Source organism: Camelus dromedarius, chromosome 24, assembly GCF_036321535.1.
Source record: "Camelus dromedarius isolate mCamDro1 chromosome 24, mCamDro1.pat, whole genome shotgun sequence".
NCBI lineage: Eukaryota > Metazoa > Chordata > Mammalia > Artiodactyla > Camelidae > Camelus > Camelus dromedarius.
The window spans coordinates 29,431,928-29,456,072 of record NC_087459.1 but is presented as its reverse complement, the minus strand read 5'-3'; the positions used below and the strand labels follow the sequence as shown (position 1 = coordinate 29,456,072).

The 24,145-nt window shown below is 45.4% G+C and overlaps 2 protein-coding genes and 1 long non-coding RNA gene across 18 annotated transcripts in view; 2 read left to right on the top strand and 1 right to left on the bottom strand.

Moving 5' to 3' along the window:
- The window catches only part of ZKSCAN5 (zinc finger with KRAB and SCAN domains 5), a 16,916-nt gene extending 13,616 nt beyond the window's left edge, over positions 1–3,300 (top strand). For all 8 annotated transcript variants that reach the window (XM_031432510.2, XM_031432511.2, XM_010992177.3 and 5 more), the window contains one exon: positions 970–3,300. In XM_031432510.2, coding sequence (XP_031288370.1) covers positions 970–2,096 — 1,127 coding nt within the window. In that variant the 3' untranslated portion in view covers positions 2,097–3,300. The remainder of the gene's footprint in view (positions 1–969) is intronic.
- ZNF789 (zinc finger protein 789) lies at positions 1,616–24,145 on the bottom strand. Of its 9 annotated transcripts, none has more exons than XM_064478676.1 (7): positions 21,759–21,860; positions 19,352–19,484; positions 17,032–17,145; positions 14,905–15,968; positions 12,422–14,099; positions 9,735–9,860; positions 1,616–8,741 (listed from the first exon to the last, which is right to left on the bottom strand). In XM_064478676.1, the coding sequence occupies exons 1-4, from the start codon at positions 21,855–21,857 to the stop codon at positions 14,956–14,958; spliced, it is 1,359 nt and encodes a 452-aa protein (XP_064334746.1). In that variant the 5' UTR covers positions 21,858–21,860; the 3' UTR covers positions 1,616–8,741; positions 9,735–9,860; positions 12,422–14,099; positions 14,905–14,955. The 9 variants fall into 9 exon arrangements, with proteins under 9 accessions (XP_064334746.1, XP_064334751.1, XP_010990483.2 ...); XM_064478681.1 differs by lacking the exon at positions 1,616–8,741 and adding an exon at positions 24,090–24,145 and having other exon boundaries at positions 9,199–9,860; positions 21,789–21,866; XM_010992181.3 differs by lacking the exon at positions 1,616–8,741 and adding an exon at positions 24,090–24,145 and having other exon boundaries at positions 9,199–9,860; positions 19,358–19,484; positions 21,789–21,866.
- On the top strand, positions 5,647–21,790 carry LOC116147164 (uncharacterized). The gene is made up of 4 exons (XR_004130629.2): positions 5,647–5,777; positions 6,513–6,681; positions 13,614–13,695; positions 21,549–21,790. It is a non-coding gene; the product is annotated as an uncharacterized LOC116147164 (long non-coding RNA).

Sequence of the window (24,145 nt, the reverse complement as noted above, 5' to 3'; positions counted from 1 at the left end):
GCTGAGCTGAGCTGAGCTGTTTCCCCAGCCAGGTCCATCTCGTTCTACTTGGCGACTGCATCATTGGGGAAACCAATCCAGCAGCACCCTGGACCTGGGAAGCAGTTGTTTTTAAATAGGATCTTTTCTTTCACATCACCCCAGTAACTGTCCTCAGGCCTCGTTTCCTAGCCACCACTCACCTGCCTCCCCCATGTTTTTGACTGAAGGAGGGGTAGTTTGTGTGCTCAGCCAACCATGTTTATTGAGAGCCTCCATGGCTGGGTGCTTGGGGTACAGCAGGAAACAGCAGACACAGTTCATGCCCGCGTGGAGCTGGTGGTCTGACGGGAGGAACAGATGTGAGAGGTGATGGGCGTTCCCAGATGAGGAATGTTGGGCACCATGGGAGGGACGGAAGCTGGGGCATTGGCTGAGGGACGAGAGCACAGAGATTGGTGCATCACATCCCCTCTTGACAATAGTTTTTATTGGCTCATTTCTCATCTTTCCTGGCTCATATTCAGATGTTCTTCTAACTCCATCACCCCTTCACACTCCTTTGCTTCCCATTCCTCCGGGTTCTGTCCGTTCTCACCATCCAGTTGTGCGTCTTTGTTCTATCTCATTCCGTCTGCTGGGCTTCTGTTGGGGCAATGACCCTTCCACGTTTCCTACCTCCTCTCCCATGTCGGAATTCCGTCCTGTCCTTCCTGTGTCATCATTGTTTGGCTTTTCCCTGTGATTACCTAACCTCCACCCTTCTCATCACCCTCCCAAGTAAGCCTCTCTTCTTTGTCTTGTTCTCGTCACCGGACAGATCCCAGAAGATTCTTTTCATTTCTGCTGGCCTCACGCACATGCCTGCACCCCCACTTCGTTACTCCTGTTACATCATAGTTCCTTTTGATTATCCTTTTTTCCCCCGGTAGTTCATTTTTCTTCTGTAGAAGAACTGATAACTTTTGTGTCTCCTCTTTATTTTTTCAGGCAGTGATAAAAGAAGTAAGAATACAAAACTGAATGTTAAGAAGAAGATTTCAGAGTTTTCAGCGGCAGACGTGGAACTCACAGGAAGAATCCAGAGAAGTGTTCCTCCAGTTCAAGATTTTGGAGAAGGCCATGAACAGCAGGGCAAGTTGGAGAGAAAGCAGGGAATTCCCATGAAAGAGAGACTAGGACAAGCCTCTTCAAAGAGGGTGAATTTCAACGAAGTCACGTACGTCCACAAAAAGTCCTCCCCAGGAGAGAGACCACATAAATGCAACGAGTGTGGGAAAAGCTTTATCCAGAGCGCACATCTTATTCAGCATCAGCGCATCCACACGGGGGAGAAACCATTTCGGTGCGACGAGTGCGGGAAAAGCTACAACCAGCGCGTGCACCTGACGCAGCACCAGCGGGTCCACACCGGGGAGAAGCCCTACACCTGTCCCTTGTGCGGAAAAGCGTTTAGAGTGAGGTCCCACTTGGTTCAGCATCAGAGCGTGCACAGCGGGGAGAGACCATTTAAGTGCAGTGAGTGCGGGAAAGGCTTTGGGAGGCGTTCGCACCTCGCCGGGCATCTGAGGCTCCACTCGAGAGAGAAATCCCATCAGTGTCACGAATGTGGGGAGATCTTTTTTCAGTACGTGAGCCTCATTGAACATCAGGTGCTCCACGTGGGCCAGAAAAATGAAAAAAACGGCATGTGTGAGGAAGCGTATAGTTGGAACTTAACCGTGATTGAAGATAAGAAGATGGAGTTACAGGAGCAGCCTTATAAGTGTGACGTGTGTGGCAAAGCCTTTCGCTTTAGTTCAGACCTGATTCAGCATTACAGAGCTCACACCGCAGAGAAAACCTCCAAGTGTGAGACGTGTCGAGGAATCGCTGGCCAGTGTTCCCACATAAAGCAACATCCAAAAAGCTGCTCCAACCCGAAATCCCATCAGTGTAATGAGTGTGGCAGAGGCTTCACTCTCAAGTCACATCTCAATCAACATCAGAGAACCCACACTGGTGAGAAACCCTTTCAGTGCAAAGAGTGTGGAATGAGTTTCAGCTGGAGTTGTAGCCTCTTTAAACATCTGAGAAGTCATGAGAGGACAGATCCCATAAACACCTTGAGTGTGTAGGTGTTTCTCTCGTAGAGGCACTCGTACACAGTCTTAGAGAAGCCTTCCTGAGAAGGAGCCCCACTCCTGTAATGAACGTAATAGCAACTTCAAGCATCTTCTCTGACGTAACCATCAAACCTCCAGATGTGTTGCAATCCTTCAGTTAGAACTTAGGAACACTGGAGAATCCACAACAAAGGTAGCTGCTCTTCCCACTGAGAAATGCTTTCGTTAGCATCTTCATGCTTAAGAATCTAGACAAGAGAGAAGCTAGGGATACAGGGGGTGAAGGGAAACCTTCAGATGACACTCATTCTTCACGTGAGTCTCAGCACATTGACACTGGGGAAGGCCTCACGAATGCAGTAGAAATAAGCTTTAGTAGTTTCTGCCTCATTTGACAGTTTATCTATTCAGGGAAGAGCATGGTGACAGGAAGAGAGGACTTCAGCATGATCCTGATTTTGGTACCTCGGCAATGAATCTCCGAGGTATGATCCTCCCAGCCACTAGAATGCTCCAGGCTCCGTTCCCTTTGAGTAGTAAACCCTTCAAAAAGAAACTGACTTAAGGTATTTATGTTTTGGTAAAGTTGAGGTTTGGAGGCTGGACGGGGGTGTGTTCTTGTTGCCTTATTCAATCTACAACTTCTCCGTGAAACACCCTCTACCTTTTTGTTTTGTTTTGATTCTCCCTAGCATCAAGTTTAGCTAGTAGAAAGAGAAGTCAAGTTTGTAAATTCAGGAGAAACTGTGTTGGCCAGTCACTTCTTGGGGAGAGGGGAGCGGGACCTTAGGGGCATAGAGAAGAGAAGAACTGTGGACTGGTTTTTAGTCTTATTACCCACAAGAATGAGGGCAGCTACATCCATAGAAGGAATTGGACAACGCTGAGTGAAGAATTATGGTCCAAGCAGTGTATGTACCAGCTCCCAGTTGCCATGGAGATAGAGCTCTCCCATAGGATAATGGCGTGTAGAATGAGCTTCAATTTGAGTTGCAGCTGGATTTGAAACTAAACATTAATTAGGAGCCAGGAGGTTATGGTCTGGTGAGCCCTGCCTTGTGGGAAGGTCTGGGTGGGATTGTGGGGGAAAGACAATTACATGGATGAGGGTTAACTTGAGCCTGTTTGCTAGAGAGGGACACAGGCTTCTGGGCGCTGCTGAAGTAAGTCCTGCTTCTGCTGACTGCCTGGCTTAACAATAAACACCCAAGAAACACTTTGACTGTGTGTGTTGTACACTGGTCCCCTGTGCAGACCCCCATTACAGGCTGGTGTCTCCGTGCCCCAGCTGCTCTGAGTTTTGGCTGCCAAGTGCTCACAACTCTCCCCCTTCTCCTTTGGAGAATTACCCTCAGTGGGTGGGAGCTGCCTCACCCAGGAGTTAGCTGCCCTCCGCCCCCCAGCCCATGACTGATTGATATGGGGGTACCAAGGGCTGATCACCCGCTTCAGGGTGGGAAGCTGTGCAGTTTGTGGATCAGGCCAAGGCTAGACTTGATCAGACAGGCTTTATCAGACTCCACTCAGGCTCTTGGCCTTCTCCATCCTGTCTCGTTCCCTCCATGCCCTCAGCAACTCAACGTGGCTCTGAATCCCTGGCTCAAGCTTTGCCTTAGGGAGCCTGATCTAAGAGATGGTGCCATGAGTGGTCTTGTAAGAATGAGTTGTGGAGTTGGCCACTCACCAAGAGGCAATGAGGACCACTGTGGTGGGCAGAGCACTGATAGTCCCCGGCGTGTGGTGGCTGCTTGATTAGGAGACATTCACTTTGGTGAACTGGGATGGAATATAGGTGGAAAGGGATATACTGACTTGGGTAATTTGGGGGGAACAAAATGAAAAGAATTATGGACTCGAGTGCTTCTTGCTGAAAGCCACTGAGTTGCAGAGAGAAAATGACACGCTCAGGACAAATATCCACCAACTTAATGCAACGTTTGAGTATCAGAGGGCCTCCTTGGTAGCTTTTAAGAAGACATTTGTCACCTGCAAACAGAATCTTAGAGCTAAAGGTCGGGTATAGTTGAGAATGACAGCTTCAGCAAAACATGGTGTTAATGTCTGTTGAGCACTTAACCGTGTTCTAAACACCATGCCGAGTGTTTTGTGTGGATCACTTCACTTAATCCTCCCATTATGAAGTGGTTTCACTTCTAGTACCCTCATTTTACAGTTGGGAAAAACAGGTTCAGAATAGTTAATTCACTCGCCCAAAGTCACACAGCCAATAAGTGGCAGAACCAGCATTTAAACCAAGATCACTTTGCCTCCAAATGCTAAGCTCATCAGCACCAAACTATAATATGTCATATTATTTAAACATCAAACATTAAAGAAGTGATGAAACTGTTCTTGTCAGTTTGTGTGAAAAAGTTTTGATCCAAGATATGATAAAATCATACAATAATAGAATCTCAGAGTTGAAAAAGGTTCAGTGGGACCATAAAAACCCAACTGCCCACGTATGGAGGAATCCCCATTCAGTTTGTAGGCATGTGCCTGGAACAGTAACTGTGTTGAACTGGAGAAAACATTTCGTGGCATCTTGATTATTCAGTTTCTACATGAAACACTTGCAGTGATGGGAAATTTATTGCCTCCCAAAGCAGCCTCTTTAAAGCCTCTTCTTTAAAACAACTGATTGTCAGAAACTTCTTAATGAGCTGAAGACTACTCTCATTTGTAGTCTTACATCTTTTTCTTATTGCTTCTAATTGCAGGAAAAAGTTGAGTTTCATGATTTGAACATTTGATGGCAAAGATTTTTGCTGCCATTCAGTCATCACATCCATCCTCCAAAAGGAAAGGGAAACAAAACATTTTTTTTTTTTTGCTCAATTTGGGGCGAGTTAGATCAAGATATGTTTGCTCAAGACGCTGCTTCATTATCCTTTTTAACATTAAAATGTTGGAAAGGACTAAGGGTAAAAAAGGAACGGAACAGTAGAATTTGCATTCCAATTGTATCAGTAAAGGTGCACGGAGAACGTGGCTGAATTCTACAGACGTGTATGCTAGGTACTGGGGCAGGGAGGAAGCCTGTGATAGATGCTATCAAAATTCGTTGTTGTTTTTACAAAAGTACCAGAGCCATCTGAGTACGACCAGTCTGGTCATCAGCTTCGGATCCTTTCCCTGCAGAAGGAACAATTAGAAACATGCCATGTCTAGTTCTCAAAACCTGTGACCTGCACCTTCCACTCAGGTTAGATTCCCCATCAATTCCTTATTTCCTTCTCATTAGTGAGGAGCTGCTTCTGAATCTTGGTCTTTTCCCTAGATTGAGGAGATTAAATTCCCTAGATTTGTAGAGGAACCACCGAGACCGCGAGACCTCCTGGATTCCTAGAGAACACTGGTGGGGGTGAGCTCCCGGGGAGGGGGCGGAACGGTGACGCGCTTCCGGTAGCGTTTCCGGAACTTGTTGTGTTTGTCCTGCTGGTTCGGTGTTCCGTCCGCTTGTCCTCAGTTTCCCGCGTTATCCCTGCGGCTCGCAGTTCCCGGGTCCGGGTGGTGGAGGAGACGCGCGATGCGTCGCTGCTGTCCCCGGCAGGATGTTGGGAGAAGCCCCTCTCCCTCGTTTCCCGCCCCCTCTCCCAGTGCAGCCTTGTGCTTCGGCTTAACCTAAGTGAGGCGATCATTAGGAAAGGCATTGGAGAGAAGACAGGAGCATTTCCCCGAGGTGTCCGCAGGGTGGGTTTCTCCGAGCCCTCGCCCTTCAGCTTGTATACGGCCGACTTCTCTGTGTATATGCACTCCTGGTGTCCGTTCTTCTTGTAAGGATACCAGTCCTATCCCTGAAGACCCCACCCTCATGACCTCATTTGACCTTAATCACCTCCTTAAAGGCCCTGTCTCCAGATTCAGTCACACTGCGGGTTGGGGCTTCAATGCATGGATTTTGTGAGGGACACACAATTCGGTCCAGAACAATTGGGAACTATCTTACTGCTCTTTGTATTTTCCTGTGGCACCCAACACAGTGTCCTGCAAAATGGTAAATTTAGATTTTTGTAAACAAAGTGATAAAAGACCTTACTGGAGCCGGGAGAGAAGTTATAAAGTCATTTAAATCTATTGTCTTAGCCTACCTTGGTTTTTAAAATTTCTGAGCTCTATTCTGGAAGGCCCTAGGCCCTGCGTGGGACTTCAGGGTCTGGAGGGCAATGGCACCAAGGTAAAAGGGAAGCTTCTGGGGCCTCGGGGTGGGAACTACAGGGGTGGGGTCTGTGCCCTCCCACTAACCCCAACAGAGGGAGCGACCCCGGGGTAACAAGCATCCGTAGTTACTAGAGAGGATTCAGGGAAGGGCTATCTGGCAGGTGCACTGGGGGCCACCAAGGCAGGAACGGTGAGCCCGTGCTTCTCACATGCTTACCCTCTGGCAGGATTCTGAACAGTCTGTGGTAACCATTATCGCCCCAGCAGGTGCCACAATGGATGTGGGATGACTGGATAATCACAGCATGTGGCCACAGGGGGCCTCTGTGACCATTCATCTTGGTGTGCAGATGTCACATTGCCACTTCGAGTGACTGGATTAGAGCGTCTGTCTGTCTTGGCATCCTGTCCTCAGAACCCATGCTGGAATCTTTTGGTGAGCAAAGGGCTTATTATAACTGGGCTCCCCATTTTTAATGTTTTTTTTTAAATTGTCCAAGGCCCACTTGCATGATTATATGGCTTAGCTTTTGGCCACAGCCTAAGAATAGCCTTTAGGGCATGTGACTAGTCTCCTGTAGCTAAGTTTACTGCCTATAATTGACTCTTCCTCAGGCCAGATTGCTGATTTCCAGATCAGGTCTCCTCCATACAACTGAGAGCTGCCATCAGAAACAAAGCCGCCATTTTTTTCCTTTGCTTTATCAGGGCTTCCTCTTGACAAGGTTCTTGCATGCGGGTTTGGGGGGGGGGTGTTGTTACTGTCAATCCCCTGGTGGTGCTGCTGCTCCTCATTGAGTTGTCACGTGCCCTTCTCAAGGCCGGATATCCTTGATCTAAAGCTTTGGGGAGTATATGTTTCAAAAATCAGAAATTTTCCGTTTTTAAAAAAGTAAGATATATTATGCAACATCATTTAGGGATTTGGGCTGGTACACCATAACTCAGCATGTTAATATTTCTGGAACAAAATGTGTGAATATGTGAATATGTACTGGGGATCAATAGTCTTTATTTCACCATAAATAGTCTCCATTTACAGTTATTACAAAATACTGGCTCTATTTCCTGTGTTGTACAACACATCCCTGTAGCCTGTTACAGCCAATAGTTTGTACCTCACACTGTCCCCCTGTATTGCCCCAACCCCCCTCCCCACTGGTAACCACTAGTTTGTTCTCTGTATCTGTGAGTCTGCTGTTTTTTGTTGTTGTTATATTCACTAGTGTATTGTATTTTTTAGATTCCACATATAAATGATACAGTACGTCTTTCTCTCTCTGACTTATTTCACTTATCATAATGCCCTTCCAAGTCCATCCATGTTGCTGCAAATGGCAAAATTTCATTCTTTTTTATGAGTACTATTCCATTGTATATATATACCACATCTTCTTTATCCATTTATCTGTTGTTGGACCCTTAGGTTGCTTCCATATCTTCACTATTATAAATAATGCTGCTAGGAACATTGGGGTACATGTATCTTTTCAAATTAATGTCTTAGGTTTTTTCAGATATATACCCAGGACTGGAATTGTTAGGTTGTATGGTAGTTCTGTTTTTAACCTTTTGAGAAACCTCCATACTGTTTTCCACAGTGGTTGCAACAATTTATATTTCCACCAACAGTGTAGGAGGGTTCCCTTTTCTCCACATCCTCATCAACATTTTTGTTGGTAGCCATTCTGACAGGCGTGAGGTGGTATCTCATTGTGGTTTTGGTTTGCATTTCCCTGATTAAGGATGTTGAGCATCTTTTCATGTGCCTGTTGGCTATCTGCATTTCCTCTTTGAAAAAAATGTCTATCCAGTTCTTCTGCCCATTTTTAAATCAGGTTGTTTGGTTTTTTGTATGTGGAGTTACATGAGCTGTTTATATATGTTGGATATTAATCCCTTATCAGTCATATCATTTGCAAATATTTTCTCCTATTCAGTAGATTGTCTTTTTGTTTTGTCAATAGTTTCCTTTGCTGTGCAAAATCTTTTAAGTTTAATTAGGTCCCATTTGTTTATTTTTGCTCTTATTTCCTTTACTTTAGGAGATGGATCCAAAAAATACTGCTGTTGTGATTTATGTCAAAGAGTGTTCTGCCTATGTTTTCCTCTAGGAGTTTTATAGTATCTGGTCTTACATTTAGATCTTTAATCCATTTTGAGTTTATTTTTGTATATGGTGTTATAGAATGTTCTAATTTCATTCTTTTACATGTAGCTGTCCAGTTTTCCCAGTACCACTTATTGAAGAGAGTCTTTTCTCCATTGTATATTCTTGCCTTCTTTGTTGTAGATTAATTGACCATAAGCATGTGGGCTTATTTTTTGCATTTTCTATCCTGTTCCATTGAGCTATGGGTCTGTTCTTGTGCCAGTACTATACTGTTTCTGTTTTGACTGTAGCTTTGTAATATTGTCTGAAGTCAGGAAGTGTGATTCCTCCAGCTCTGTTCTTCCTCAAGATTGTTTTGGCTACTCGAAGTCTTTTGTGATCTCCTACAAATTTTAAAATTATTTGTTAATAGTTCTGTGAAAAATGCTGTTGGTATTTTGATAAGGATTGCATTGAATCTGTAGATTGCCTTGGGTAGTGTGGTCATTTTAACAATATGGAGTCTTTCAATCCAAGAAGATGGTATAACCTTCCATCTTTTTATGTTGTCTTCAATTTCTTTTATCAGTGTCTTACAGTTTTCTAAGTATAGGTACGTTAACAAGTTGAAGGTACACCACATTAACTGAAGAATAAAAACCATATGATCATCTCAATAGATTCAGAAAAAGCTTTCAATAAAATTCAACATCCATTTCTGATAAAAACCACCCAGAAAGCAGGCAGAGAGGGAACATACCTCAACATAATAAAGAACACATATGACAAACCCACAGCTAACATCGCACTCGATGGAGAGAAGCTGAAGCGCTTCCTCCAAGATCAGGAATGAGACAAGGATGCCCACTCTCGCCACTTTATTCAACATAGTTCTGGAAGTCCTACCCAGAGCAATCAGAGAAGAAAAAGAAAGAAAAGGAATCTAAATTGGAAAGGAAGAAGGAAGACTGTCACTGTTTGCAGATGACATGACACCATACATAGAAAATCCTAAAGGTGCCACCAGAAAACTACTAGAGCTCATCAATGAATTTGGTAAAGTTGCAGGACACAAAATTAGTATACAGAAATCTGCATTTCTATACACTAATAGTGAAGTATCAGAAAGAGAAATTATGGAAACAATCCCATTTACCATCACATCAAAAAGAATAAAATACCGAGGAATAAACCTACCTAAGGAGATGAAAGAGCTTTTTTAAAATATGAAATTGAAAAAAAGGGATTGTGGACATTCATATACAAAGGCCTTGAAAATTTACATATGTATATTTAGAAGTATAAATGTACATGTAGCTACCTATCTAAATAAAAATTTAAATAGGTATCCAGACACACACAAACAAGGCCGAATTGTACGGACAGAGGGCCCTTACCCAGCAAGTTCTGTTTCCCTAGTTTCCCAGCATCACATCTTTGTAGATATTCTTCTGAATCAAGTTCCAGTCTTTCTACTTCCCTCTGGTGAAATACACAGCCACTTCCTCAAAGGACAGCAACTCCTGAAGAAATAGCAAATAATTATAATTTTTGTAAAGTACTGAAGTTAAAGCATATGGGCATTTTAAGTTCTTGATATTTGGAAGTGCCTCATTCATTGTCTCACTGGACCCCTCAGGTTTAAAAAAAGTTTTTAGTGAAGTACAATTTACAATATAAGCAAATTAAATCAACTTTTGACAAACTAAACATACCCATGTAAGCAGCTTCCAGATCAGTAAACCAAACACTACCAGCCCCCAGAAGCCCCTCCACCTTGGGCTCCACAGCAGTCATTCTCTCCCAGCCCGAAGCATTAGCCTGTCTTCAAGCAACAGATTAGTTTCACCTGCTTCTGTGCTTTATATAAATGGAATCACCCAGTGTGTATTCTGTTTGGTTTGCTTTACTTACATCTTTGAAATTAATCCATATTGTTGCATGTAGTCATAGACATTTGTTACGGACTAAAGGTTTGCATCCCCTGAAATTCATGTATTGAAGCCCTCTGTGTGGCTGTATTTGGAGACGGGGGCTTCTAAAGAAATCAAGTTAAATGAGGACATAAGGGTGGGGCCTTATCCAACAGGATTAGTGTCCTTATAAGAAGACACATCAGAGAGCTTTCTTCCTCCCCACACATTGACTGAGGAAAGGCCAGCTGGCTGTAGCCAGGTAGAGACCTCATCAGAAATGAAATCAGCCATACAGTTTATTTTGTCACAGTTCTGGAGGCTACGAGTCCAAAATCAAGGTGTCTAGGCAGGGTTGTTCCTTCTGAAGCCTCCTTGGCTTATGCCTGTCTTCTTCCTATGTTTTCACATGGTCTTCTGTGTAGATCTGTATCCAAGTTTCCTCATTTTATAAGGAAATCAGTCAGCTTGGATTGGCGCCCACTCTAATGACCTCATTTTAGCTTAATCACCTCTTTAAAGGTCCTGCCTCCAAATACAGTCACATTCTGAGGTACTAGGGGTTAGAATTTCAACATATGAATTTTGGGAGATGGGGACACAACTCAGCCCAACATGTATGGCAGTTGCCAAAAGACCAGGTTTAGTTATTTGTACAATAATTCATCCAGTTCTTGATTGAGATTCTTCTAGACTTTTGGGAAAAAATGCAGGAAGTACTGATCTCGGATTAGTGAAGAATATCTTAAATGTATATTAAGTCAGTTTAGTGATAACAGCTCTAACAAATAGACCTACAAAGGTCTAGTTGCTCAAACACAATAGAAGTTTGTTTTTCAGACCTGTAACCGCCTCAGGCAGACGCACATGACTGGCAGGGAGGCTCTCCTCCAAGCAGTCAATCTGATGGCAGCCCTGCCATCTTCACACATGGCTTCCAAGACCTCCTTGGGGGTTTTCTAACCTAGTCAACTGGCAGACAAGGCCCGGAGGTGTGAGAGGGCTTTAAGGGCCAAGCCAAAAAGTGGCACACGTCATCTCTACTCACGTTCCACTGGCTAGAACTCAGCTGCCTAGCCACATTTAACAACAATACAAGCTCTGAAATGTACTCTGGCTGTGTGTCCAGAAGGAGAAAAACAAATTTTTGATAAACTAGTAGCAATTTGCACCAAGATTCAAAAAGCACTGACTATATTAGGTTGAGAAGTTCAACTGTGTTATAGTAAACAAACAGGAAGCACAGCTCAGGAAGATGGAGGTGCTCAGTGACATTAGTAATGAAGAGAAATACAGATCAAACCACAATTAGACAAAATTTCACACCTCATAGATTATCAGATCTTTCAAAATCTGTTAGTACCAAGTACTGACAAAGATGTAGAGAGATGGGAACTCCCACCCGCTGCTGTCGGGTGTGTAAACTGTTACATTTATTAGGGAAAACAGTTTGGCAGTACTTCTTAAAGTTGAACATGTATATATCTTATTTCTAGTTCTTTTCATAGGGAACCAAGAGGCACGTTGTGCGTGACATGCTATTTTGTAAAATCTCCAAACTGGACACATCCAGAAAACCCATCAACCAAAGATCCGTAAATTGTGCTGTATTTCTGCAATGGGATACTCAGAGTCAGTGAATGTGACTGAACCACAGCTACTCAGAAATATGCATGATTCTCAAAACATACGTGCAGTGAGGGAACAGGAGTATGATTCCACATATGTGAGTTCCAGAAAAAACAGAACCAGGTAATATATTGTCCAGACATAAATTACAAGATCTTGTATCCATAAGCAATATATGTAGTATTACAGGATTTAAAATGTTATGCAGAACATAACTGTACTCCTAATGTCACGTTGGAACCAGTTTTGCCATTTTAAGATTGATTTATGCTTATGCATATAGACCCAGTTGATTCAAACTGCTATAAATTAGTCCCAGAGAGAGCTGGAAAAAATTTAAACTTGGTAAATCTGGGTAGATGGTGTAAAGGATTCTCTATATTATTTTTGTAATTTGGAAATTATTTCAGAACAACAACATCACTACTGAGTCATTTATATTAGCAATACACACTTGGAAATGGAAGTGGGGAAAATACCGCTTTATGATAATGACACAATAACTGGCCATAAATTTATTTGGAAAAAATCGAAGAGCTTACCTGAAAATTTACATTTTGCCAGAAAGTCATCCATTTCTAACTTATTTTACAACTTAGAATTTCATGTAGTATTTGTGCTTTATGCTTCCCCTCCACACTTCCACCAGCTAAGAGATACTGACAAAGAAGCCACCTTGATGAGAGCTGTAGTCGAGAATGAACTTGAACAAGATCTAGACTCACAGGTGTCGTCAAAGGTGTAAGCTGCCCACCAGGCATATGACCACGTGACATCTTAGTGAACTGTATTCCCAGGGTGTGAAAATAGGAGAAAATGAAAGCATTCAGTGATTTTTTAATCTTTTTTTTTTTCAGTCATTCGAATTTTAACACAGCCTGCTTTTTAATTTATAGTTTAGCACTATTAGCTAAAGAAACAGCTTTTGTACTATTAAATTTTCACTTTGATTTAAATATGGTGAAAAAAGCTTCACTGGTCTTGTCAAAAAAAAAAAAAAAGTGCACCTTTTCTAGTCCAGTGGAGTATTCTAGACTCTTGGTGCCAGACTCTTGTGACCTTTGCGCTGATGGTTTGAGCTGATGGTTGCTCAGTCCAGCCAGGCGTGAGGGTCAATGGGTCCAGCCCATTAGCCAAACAGGAAAGCCAAAACTTGAGCATTTCTTCTCCATCACCATCCTGGTTTGGAGCTCTTGCCCTCTGGCTAAATGTTGGCAGATGAGACCATACACTGATGTTGACATCACTAATCTGTGCTCTTGGCCTGGTGACTGTCCGCACTCTGGGGAAGGCAGGAAGTCTCGCTTGCACTCTGGGCACTCTTGAGCCGGGGAATCCTTCCTCCCAAAGCAAGTTAGTTCAGCAAGGCTTCCAGACCAGCCCCACCCCTCTCCTTTGTGTCCCAGGAATTCTACTGAAAAAAATATTTTCAGCAAATCAAACATTTGGGGCCACTTATAGAGAAGGAAGTCCATTTAATTCAGTTGTAGAGAAGTAAGTGGCACCAAATACCAGTTCCCTGGTTCCTCCACCAGGAGTCCTTGGGGTCTCTCTACAGTGCTGTCCAGTCAGCCCGAGGGGATGGCAACATCCTGTACCTGTGCCGGTCTTGAAATGTGGCTTTTGATTGAGGCACTTAGTTTTTTAATTTTTAAAAATTTTAACTTAAATAGGCTCATACGGCGAGTGGCCACCACACTGAATAATGCAACTCTCTTTTCCTCCTTGGGACAGATGTGGCTGGTGGTAGGCATTTTCACGTTACCTCACGTTATCCTTGGTTGGACCCTCTCTCTCTCTGGAAAGCTGGAAACAGGTACGTTTTCTACACAGAGTAGATTTAAAAGCCTGAGCCAGACTTCTGGGTACTCACGCCCAGATCTGCTTTTCAGGGGTCCCCAGCTCCCAAGTTTGCTGTAAGCAAGAATTCTCTCTCACTGGCTTACTATTTCCTCCTTAGTCAGAGGTCTCCACTTGTTAATTTTGCTGAGGGAACTACAATTTGGCAGCCCCTCCTTCCAGCCGGGCCCTGCTGACCAGTACAGAAGTGCTGGCATATTGAGCCCCGTGTATAATCCAGCACCTACTGTCTTCCTCCTGCAAGGCTCAAGGTTCCCTTGTTTCATGGGATGCCACTTGCTTTTTTCTCATTCCCGGTGGAACTTTGTTGTTTTTATATGTTTTTGTAGTTATATTTCTTTTATAGAAGAAATCATGGTCCTGGTAGGAAAGAAAATAATACAATCAAGAGGAAACTCTTGGTTAACATGAGAGGGTCTAAATGGCAGCAAGGTCCTTGTGGGGAGGCGAGGTGCCGACACAGTGGTAGGGGAGTGAGGGGACACAGAGGAGGGGAGAGCGCCAAGAAGGGAGCTGCCACGGAGCATGAGAAACCTTGGAAGACGGCGTGAACATGTGCTTCAGAGATAGCCCACTCTAGGGGTAGGGAGAGCTGGTGTTCATCGGACGCCATCAGTGGACTTTCATGGTTTTAGAAAAAGCCTGCAGGCCGAGACAGAGAGAGTGCAAGGCAGATAAAGCACACAGAGGGGTGAGGCCAGGGGCGCAGGGGCTGGGCACCAGCAGCGTCTGCTGTGAACGCTGACCAGGGACCCTCAGTAGAATCTGGTAGCGCGCTCAGTTTAGTTTGCTGGATACATTTTAGTAATTCTTACTGCCTCAATAGTACTAGTGAGTAGCCCTTTATTTTAACAAAATTGATGCAACCTCAAATAATGTTTCTATGTGAAACCAAGAAAGGCATCCTCAAATCTTTCACGGTCCAGGAAATGGTCTCCAGCCTGGGGGACCACAGAGCAAAGCTTCCATGCCTCCCACCTGCCTTAACTTGACTTGGGGAAATGCAGGTACAGGGAGCTCAGGGAGGCTGGACTCGGGAGCCTGTGACTTTTCTGTTAGGTAATGCTTAACGACGGCAAGGTTAGCTACAAAAAGAGGGTCCCCACAGAGAAACCATTTCAGTTCCTGTTTATTAATTTTCATAAAACAATTGAGTTATACATACTCGCAATAGGAGTTAAGTTCTGGTCTTTAAATGGTCGCCTTTCCCATAGCATCACGTAGACGGCTGCTCTCGGTGAGTACCCTGATGCTTAATGAAGCTTGTGCGCCAGCTGAAAGCTTTCCCACATCTGTCACATCTGTAGGGTCTCTCTCCAGTGTGAATGACCTCGTGGCGATGAAGATTTGCCTTAAAACTGAAAGTTTTCCCACATTCTCTGCATTCAAAGAACTCCTCCTTGGTGTGGATTCTTTGATGCTGAATGAGATCTACAGCCCGACCAAAGGACTGTCCGCATTCACTGCATTTATGGGTGTGCTGTTTGGCGTGAATTTGCTGATGGCTCAGAAGGGTTGAATGCCGGCCAAAGGCTTTTCCACATTCATGGCATTTATGGGGTTTCTCTCCACTGTGAATTAACTGATGTCGAATAAGGGTGGAATTCTGACTGAACGTTCTTTCACAGTCGCTGCATTTATAGGGTTTTTCTTTGGTGTGGATCCTCTTATGCTCGACAAGATACGCCATCTGACGGAAACATTTCCCACAGTCGTGACATTTATATGGCTTTTTCTGTGAGTGACACTGTTTGTGGGCCATCAGGGCGGACTTCTGTCTGAAGGCCTGCCCACATATGTCGCACTCAAAGGGAGCCTCAGAACTGTGAATTCTCTGATGTCGAAGGAAATTTGCCTGACGCCGGAAGATCTTTCCACATTCGCTGCATTCATAGGATTTTGCATTTGTAAGAATTCGCTTATGCCTCAAAAGCAGTGGTCTCTGGCTGAGAAGTTTTTCATACCCCTCGTATTTGCCCTGCTTCGTCCTTGTCTGAGCTTTCTGATCTTGAATAAGGTGAAAGTTCTGGAAGTAGTTTTTATAGCATTCGTCACCAAGAGGAGAGAGCGAAAGTCCACAAATGTCCACAAATGTGTTACATTCACGCAACTCTTCTGAAGGCTTCTTGGCCTTTTTCTGCTTTACCACTGATATCTTATGTGACTCTAAGTCTTCAGAAATGTTCTGCTTTGGAGTTAGCTCTCTCGTCTTGAATCTGGTTTCGGAACCTAGCCAAATAAGAAGGAAGTACATAAGTGACCTGACCGCCACAGAAGGAAGAGAAGGAAAGAAGCCAGCTGTTTGTGATAGAAGACTCTCAGACGAGGCCAAGCACTGCTCGCCTAATGACATCATTGTCTGCAGAGACCGGTATCTGGAATCTCACAGGACTCTCAGCTTTCATATCAGAAAGAGCTCTTGACATCAACTGACCAACTAAAATATGCATGATAGTGTGTGTCAGAGAATGTGGGCCTGAATCCACCCATCACCACTGAGGGGAAAACAACCTACTCTAGGTCCTCGGCAGCGTCACAGAACTGTAGGGGAGATGGCATCTCACACTTCCTAGATGAGCATGTTTTTAATAATTCTGGGAGAAACACCTTCTTAAAAATGGATTCAGTATGTAAGATAGGAGAGAAAAGGAACCAGAGAGAAATAGATACAAAAGCCAATGGAACGGAGCAGTGATTTTCAACCAGGGAGGCTGCTAACCACCCTACAATGCACAGGACAGCCCACAACAAAGGACACCCGGCGCCAAACCTCCAGTGCAGAGGCCGAGGAAGCACGGAGGAGAGGGATGTGCGCAAGGGCACAAGCTGCGATCAGGACATAGTAAGTAGGAAAAAGTAGGTACATCAAGAAACACCGAGGGGATATGAAAACAAAATGGAAGCAAGGGGACAAGAGAAAGTGGAGAGAAAGGGTGAGTGACGAGGTCAGGACAAAGGAGCCCCTAGGATGGCAGAAGAGCTGTCAGAAGACACCAGACCGGCTGCTTCACACAGGCACTTCAACTGCAGTAGAAAGAGGATGAGCTTTGCAGAACTGAAGTCAAATCCCAACCACAGCCTACTAGTGGTGTCACAGTTACCGTGTCCCCTTACTTTCTCCACCTGGAAAAGGGGATGACGATCACACCTACCACCTTCGGAGGGCAACAGGGATGAACCAGCAGAACACGTGCCAAACACCAGCCTGGTGTCTGGGGCACAGGAGGGGCTCGTTAGTGGGGCTTCCCTTCCTCTGCCTGAGTCCCACGGGGCGGGGCCTTTCCTCACCCACCTGGGCAGGCACTACCGGAAGCCTTCCTAGTCCCAGCTCTTGGTAGATCCAGGATCCATGGCTCTTCCCACTGCTCCAGCTGACAGATGACCTCAGGTTTGGGAAACTGAAATCCTACTCGTGGGGAAGTAAATGGGACGTGGTGGTTAGTGAGTTGCAGATGTCCTAGAGCTCAATTTACCCCTTGGGGTCTAAGTGGTGGGTCTACAGTGACAAGCAGAGGTAAGACAATAATCAAGAGGGCTGGTGAGGTGAGAAATTGGCACAAATCTGCGAAAATTTGGCAATCTTTACTGAAAGCCTGAACAATATCCACACTCTGGGTTGTGATAGTTTCACTCTTAGAAATGTAGGCTAGGGAAAAACTGGGACAAAGATTAAGGTACCAGAGGCGTCTGCAGAGTTCTAACAGTGCAAAACTGGAAATAAACTGAATGTCAGTTGGGGAATGATTAAAGTGTAGCACGTGAACACAATGGACGCAGAAGTTTTAGGCAAAAACTGAAAATGCACGTGTTCAAAGGACATTTCTTAAAATAGGAAAATGCTCCCTAGATCTTTTAAAGCAGAGTACAAGAGTCATGGGTAGCATGATTCAAAACTCAAGCAAATTATGATCCAGATTTTGTTTTTAAAAACTACATGTGTGTGTGATCTTCCTCTACTTATGACAGGGTAACATCCCGGTAAGCCATCCTAAGTTGAACATTTCCTAAGTCAGAAATGCATTTAAAAATAGCTCACCTGCCAAACATCATGGCTTAGCCTAGCCGACCTGAAACATGCTAGGAACACTTACATTAGCCCACAATTGGGCAAAACCATCTAACACAAAGCGCTTTTTCTAATAATGTGATGAGTATCTCATGTAACTTACTGAATACTGTACTGAAAGTGAAAAACAGAATGTCTGTCTGGGTCCAGAATGGCTGTAAGAGTTGTTTACCCTCGTGATCATGTGATCACATGGCTGTCATGGCTCTGAGCCCAGCATCACCGGAGAGTGTGGTACTGTGTATCACTACCCCGGGAAAGGATCAAAATGCAAGTACACTTTCCACTGAACATGTGTTGCTTTCCCACCATCATAAAGTCGAAAATCTTAAGTTGAACTATCAGAAATTGTACCATATGTATATGTGGCCCTTCATATATATATGAAAAGAGTAGGAAAAAGTAAACCAAAATGTTAACTGGGTTCGTGCTGGGCAGTGGACATGCAGATGGTTTTAATTTTCTGCTCTATGGGTTTTTTAAAATGACACAGGGAAAATGCTACTATAATAAATTTTAAAGGGGTTACAGAATTATACACAGAATATGCTCAGCTTAGCTTTTTTGTTTTTAAATTTTTAAAGCATAGGGAAAACACAGGAAGAAAGTATTCCAGAATACTAACAGTGTTACCCCTGAATGTTTTCCCTTCCCTTCCCTTCATGCTTTCCTATGCCTTCATGTATTCAAGTATGCTCTTGTAATGCTTTTAAAACAAAAATAAACATTAAAACATCCAGTTATGGGTGGACAGTCCCACAAGAGGGGGTTAAGACTCGGTGCCAAGAATGTCAGTGTGGGGTCAAATGTGCCCCAGACAGAAAAGTTCATGCAGGAACTTCCCAGAGTACGGGACTCTGCGTGGGAATAAGACAGAGGTGGGTCCCTGGGAAGATGGAGGCTGTGAAGGTTCAGAGATGAAGAATCATTTCCTGGGCACCCAGTGATGCTGTAAACAAGAGAGGAAACCACTGTCAGAGAGATGAGAGAAAAAGACTTCGCAAGAGAGTAAGATGCTAGACATCGGAATCCAAATCGGCCACAATCTTTTCAACCCCTAGGGGACTTAGAGATGCGGAGGGCCGGAGTTGGGGTGGGGAATGGACTCATGTCCCTGAGCCCTAAAGCAAAAGGAAACTGTTCACCGCCCACTACCCCTTATTTGGAAACCTTGAGGCCAGATGTGGTTCAGGACTCGGAATCTTTCCAGATTTCTTAAAGGTGACTTGGTGTGTGTTTTCTACGATGACCACCCCCAACAGGGTTTGGACCTGAAACCTTAATTAAGCACACTGATACGTCTGAGGCTGTATGTATAGATACAAAGAACAGATGAGAAAAAGGGTGATAAATGGCAGGTGATGAACAGCTTCCTATAGGATGAAATCAGGTTTTACCACCTGAGGACTGCAGGTTGGGCCTTACAGCCACACAAGCTGTGAAAAAACTGCTTTTCAGAGCTTTTTCTGCTTTTGGGATTGCAGATAAGGGACTGAAGACTTGTGTCAACATTCAAAGCACTCAAAGTGAAATCTTCAAGCCAAACCATTACCCAGGACGATCATGTTTCTGTAATTCTCCAGCATGACGTCTCTGTAGAGATCCTTCTGAGCCCAGTCAAGTCTGCTCCACTCCTCTCTGGTGAAGTACAGAGCCACATCCTCAAAGGACAGCGACTCCTGAAAACACAGTGCTAATTATATCCGTGGTTCTTACCCAACTTCCTGAGCGGTTACTGCTCTACAGGTGAGGGCTGAAGAGGCAGTGGGTGAAGCTCGTAAGTTATAAGCAGAGTCAAGGCTCCATCCTCTCATCCTCTCTTGTCTCCTCCAGGGCCTTGATCCAGTGACCATGATGCTCCCTTTTCTCTCTCCACCCTCCTCCCCTTGTGACACTGGAATTTATATAAGAAACAGATATTTGATCCTCCTGCCTGTTTCTGGCACAGAGTTCCTAAAACCCTTGAAATTTCCTGTAACAGCAAAGGAGTGTCTTTTAATATCTAGGCTTTGTCCTTGGTTTCTGAAATAGCTCCCGAGCAGCACAGGTCAGAGGAATGTCTTGTTACTCCTGACAGGTCCCTTCAACGACACCTGAGTTTATGCTAACGTGGCAACCGTGGAAAACACCCAGGCTGGGCTGGAGGCCTGGGTAACAGAGCACGTGATGAGAGGGGGGCGCTTTCACCCCACCCCCTGAGGGGAGGGGAGGGGCTGGGGTCGAACCAGTCATGTCAAAGGCTGATGACTGGACCCGTCCCGCCCACGTAGGGCCCCCATGAGAACCCAGAAATGGCTGCTGCATCGTGAGGGTGCTGGGAGGTGTGGAGCCGGGAGGGGCACGAGGCTCTGCTCCCCCCGCCCCGCCTCCCGCCCTGTGCATCCCTTCCCAGCGGCTGTTCTCCAGTTACATCCTTTTACAACAAACCAGCAATCGAGTAAGTAAACTGTTTTCTGAGTCCTGTGAGCCACTCTGGCAAATCGATGGAACCCAGGGAGTGGGTTGTGGAAATCCCAACTTCTAGCCAGTGAGTCAGAAGCACAGATGACAACCCAAATTGGTGACTGGTGTCTGATGCCGGGGGTGGGGATGGGGATGGGGGGTTGTTGGATGGTCTTGGTTGGACTGAGCCCTTAACCAGTGGGTCCACTGCTAATGCCAGGTGGAGAGTGACAGAACTGAGTTATACTGCAGGGCGCCCTGCTGGTGTCACAGACGTGCTTGGTGTGGGGGACCCCCCCATGTCTGACGTCAGAAGTGAGCATGGTGGGAAAGTAGAGAAAGACAGCAGTGCTCACCCAGCACTCCCTACCCCTCATTCCTCCTCTCAGCCAGCAAGGAGGCTGAACCCTCTCCTGTCCTTAAAAAGATGCTTCCTGTGCCTTCCTTCCTCTGGTTGCCCCTCTCTCTCCTCCCCTCCTGGACCAGCTTCTGTAAAGGACACTCTACACACTCACCTCCAGTCCCTCCACAAGCCTCCCCCCTGGCTTCTGCCTTCAGAGCTCCTCTGAGACTGTTCTAAGCCCCAGCCCTGCCCTCCCACTTGGGAACACATGGAGGAAGAATGTAGTATACAGTGGAGGTCAGAGAGATGCTGATTTCTAAACTGAGTCTTAAAACAGGAAGAGGTGAGTTTGCCTGTGGATGGAGAGAACAGGATACAACCAGGATGGGGGACAAGAGGAGCGAACACATCCCTGCCTGAAGATTCTGGGCCATCAGAGGAGCTGGAGATGCCACGGGAGAGGCAGGCGGGGCTCTGCGATTGCTCAGCAAATTCGGACACGCTGGGGCCTCGCTAGGGACTGCTGCCCCTCCAACCCCCTCCCTCCCGTCCCAGACTCTTCCTTCCAAATTGTCCCAGTGGCTTCCTAACGTATCTCCTGACTTTTCAACTCACCTTCTCATGATCCCCCTCTGTAATGTTACAAATTCAATAACTAAGCTTCCATTGTACCCTTTAATACCAAGAAGTCAGAATTTGTCCTGTATTGCAAGAGTCGGTTTATATATCTCCCTCTGCAAACGGCTCGTAAGCTCCTTAGGTAAGAGTTTATCTCCCAGCACAAAGGACGGTACTATCTGGTATACAGCAGGTGCACAAGAATGCTCACTGACACAAGGAGCGGTAACAACAGTTAAAACAGAGTGCTCAAAATGTCACAGGTACTCTGCAAAGTACTCCAGCCTCATTCCATCTCATCCTCACAATTCTGTGATACTGTCATTATCCCATTTTACAGATAAGGAAGCTGTGGCCCACAGAGATTATGTAACTTGTGAAGGTAACACATCCTGAACAGAGCCTGGATCTGAATCTTCTGACCCCGGAGTTCAAGCTCTTTACATCACAGCTTCCAAGGAGGAAAAGTCCCCTAACTGATGAAAGTGGCTCACCCTGAACGAAGGAGTCAAAGCCACATGAAGGCCATCACCCAGCTGCAGGGACTCACCCAAGGAAGTGGAGGAGGAAACCAGCTCACCTTCCACCAGGCTGTCAGGAACACAGCGTCCATGGCCTGGTCACTGAGACGGGGCAGGATCCCGGCCATCAGGCTAGGCTGAAGGAAAGAAAAAGAGAACCAGTAAGGCCAGCCCCAATTTGAAGCTCTCTCACCAGGCAGCCCTGGGACAGGAAATTCTAATGAGGTAACAAATCTCAAGTAATGCACAGTCACTGTGTTTGTGATAAATGAAAGCAACCACTAGAATAGTCATTTTAGGAGATTCTAAAGCTAGGTCAATTTCCAACATTTATCCAAGGAATCCTGTGGTTCTGCCCCTGCTCCTCCCTAGAACATATTCTGCAGCACTCGCCAAGAGACCAAGTACACCAAGGGACCAGACCATGGGAGAAAACAGAACTCTGACCTGAAACCCCCAGCAACCAGCCTGGAACCCAAACCACAAGCAATGCAGCAACAGGTCCCAAGTCAGGACCTGGTCAACCAATGTCAGCTTATCCCTGATACGTCTACCCCTCCTCCATCTAGAACCGACAGAAAAGTCAAATATGCTCCCCTCCCAATCACACAGGAGGTACCGCTTCTATTTATTTAATCTGCTTCCAGTTTTTCCAAGCCAATAACCTCCAAACACGGCATATTTGAATTTTCCCTTTTTTCCACTATAAAGCTTCCCCTGCTTCCTTCGAGTCTCTGCCAAACACAAGTGATAGTGGCTGAGTCCCTTGGTACAGCCAGCTCTGAATGAAGAACCTTTACCTGTTCTCATTTGGAGGGGGGAGTCTTCATTTATTTCTGCACTACACAGAATCAGCTCAAAGGGTGTGAGAATGATTTTCAGGCAGCTGTCAGAGGTTTCAGGCTACATATTATATACAAAGAGGTAATGGTCAAGAGAAAATTCAGAGGACTTCACTTGATAGCAACATTTTATTGAGCGAAAACCAAACCGTGAACGAGGCTTCAAAACTGAAAGTGTGCAGAAGCTGGGCTCTCAACCGTTACCGCTTAGTTTATAAAGCATGTGAAAGGGTGGCAATAGAAGAAGCCACCCCACAATATGCCACTGTGGAATACTGATTATTTTGGGCTGCACGCACTCAAAAAACAGCTGTTAAAAAGAGACACCAGGCCCAAAAGGGGCTCACGCATGCTAAGCCCGATGTCAGCAAACCAAGACTGAAATACCTCACCTAACTGCAGTTCCGGCCTCTGCTTTCCCTGTGAAGATGGTATGTGGGCCTGAATTAGAAGACACCTCAGGAGTTAATCATTTTCCCTCCGGTACCTCCCATATATACATGGGGTATACACGTTAAGAAATTTGTTTCAACTTTTTATCACAGGGGTCTCAGCTAAGAATTCAGAAGGATAGAGAGAAAATTACTTTCCTCCCACGCACACGCGTGAGGAAGTACACTATTTTCTATTGGTACTGGCTACTAGAAACTTCCATTCCTTCTAGAATAGCAGCACTGTACAGGTTTACTTGTTTGTAGCTGACTGGCTGGGAAGCTGCAAGGCCACCCTGACATGAATAAAGCATGTTTCCTTTAAGGACAGAGTCAGCATTTGAGGGAAATTAGGACAGTTTAAGTTTTGGTTCCCCAGCTTTGGGCGGTTGGCCTCGGGGCATACCCAAACTGCGGACTCCATTTTGGTTCTTCTTTAACCTAAATTCAGTGTTGTTACTCTCAGGGAGTGCACAAATGATGGGATACAGGGGGGTTTCATTTTTTTCTTGTGTTTTTCTGGCCGTCAGTGAACTCTGCTTTATGTAGGTGCATCTTTAAGGAAGCCCCCCACCCCCAACACTGTTTCTAAGCCCTCCTGCCTCTTAAAGCAAGGAGGCACTCCCCAGGCGGTCCAGATCATCGGCTCCAAGGCTGAAGAAGGGATCTCAACCCTTTCATTGTCTAAACTAGGTTACCTGCTGTGATCATTGTGCACCTAGAAGTCAGAAGCTTTGGTCTAATTTGTTAATCTATAACAAAACCAAAGCAAACAATAGGATTAACCAGACATTCATTCGTCGGACTCTGTTCTTCCCTAATGCTGAAGACCTGACACACTCAATACGCAAAAACTGGCCTCTTCAGGAAGACGCTCCGCAAATGCCCTGTGATTTCCTCTTAAGACTGGGATGGGGAGGGCGACGGAGGAGGGAGCGTCTCTCGAGCCCTGACACCTTCTGTGGCGAGACCACCGTGGCTTTTTCGCGGTACCCACCCCTCCCATCACACTAGCTCCCTTCTCCCCAAACCTCGGCGCCTCTGACTCCCGCCGCGCCGCCGCCTCCAGGAAGTCCTCAGGATGTACCTGTGGTTGCCATGGGGGCTGGGGTCCCCTCTGGAGGTGCCGGGCCGGACCTGGAA

What these genes read in the sequence shown, in the direction of transcription:
- ZNF789 (XM_064478676.1), bottom strand. Translation starts at nt 21,857, where the DNA reads ATGGCCGGGATCCTGCCCCGTCTCAGTGACCAGGCCATGGACGCTGTG. An exon ending in CATGATCGTCCTGGGTAATG is followed by an intron (nt 17,146 to 19,351) that starts GTTTGGCTTGAA and finishes CCCCACGAGTAG; the next exon opens with GATTTCAGTTTCCCAAACCT. An exon ending in TTCCGGTAGTGCCTGCCCAG is followed by an intron (nt 15,969 to 17,031) that starts GTGGGTGAGGAA and finishes TTATTTGGCTAG; the next exon opens with GTTCCGAAACCAGATTCAAG.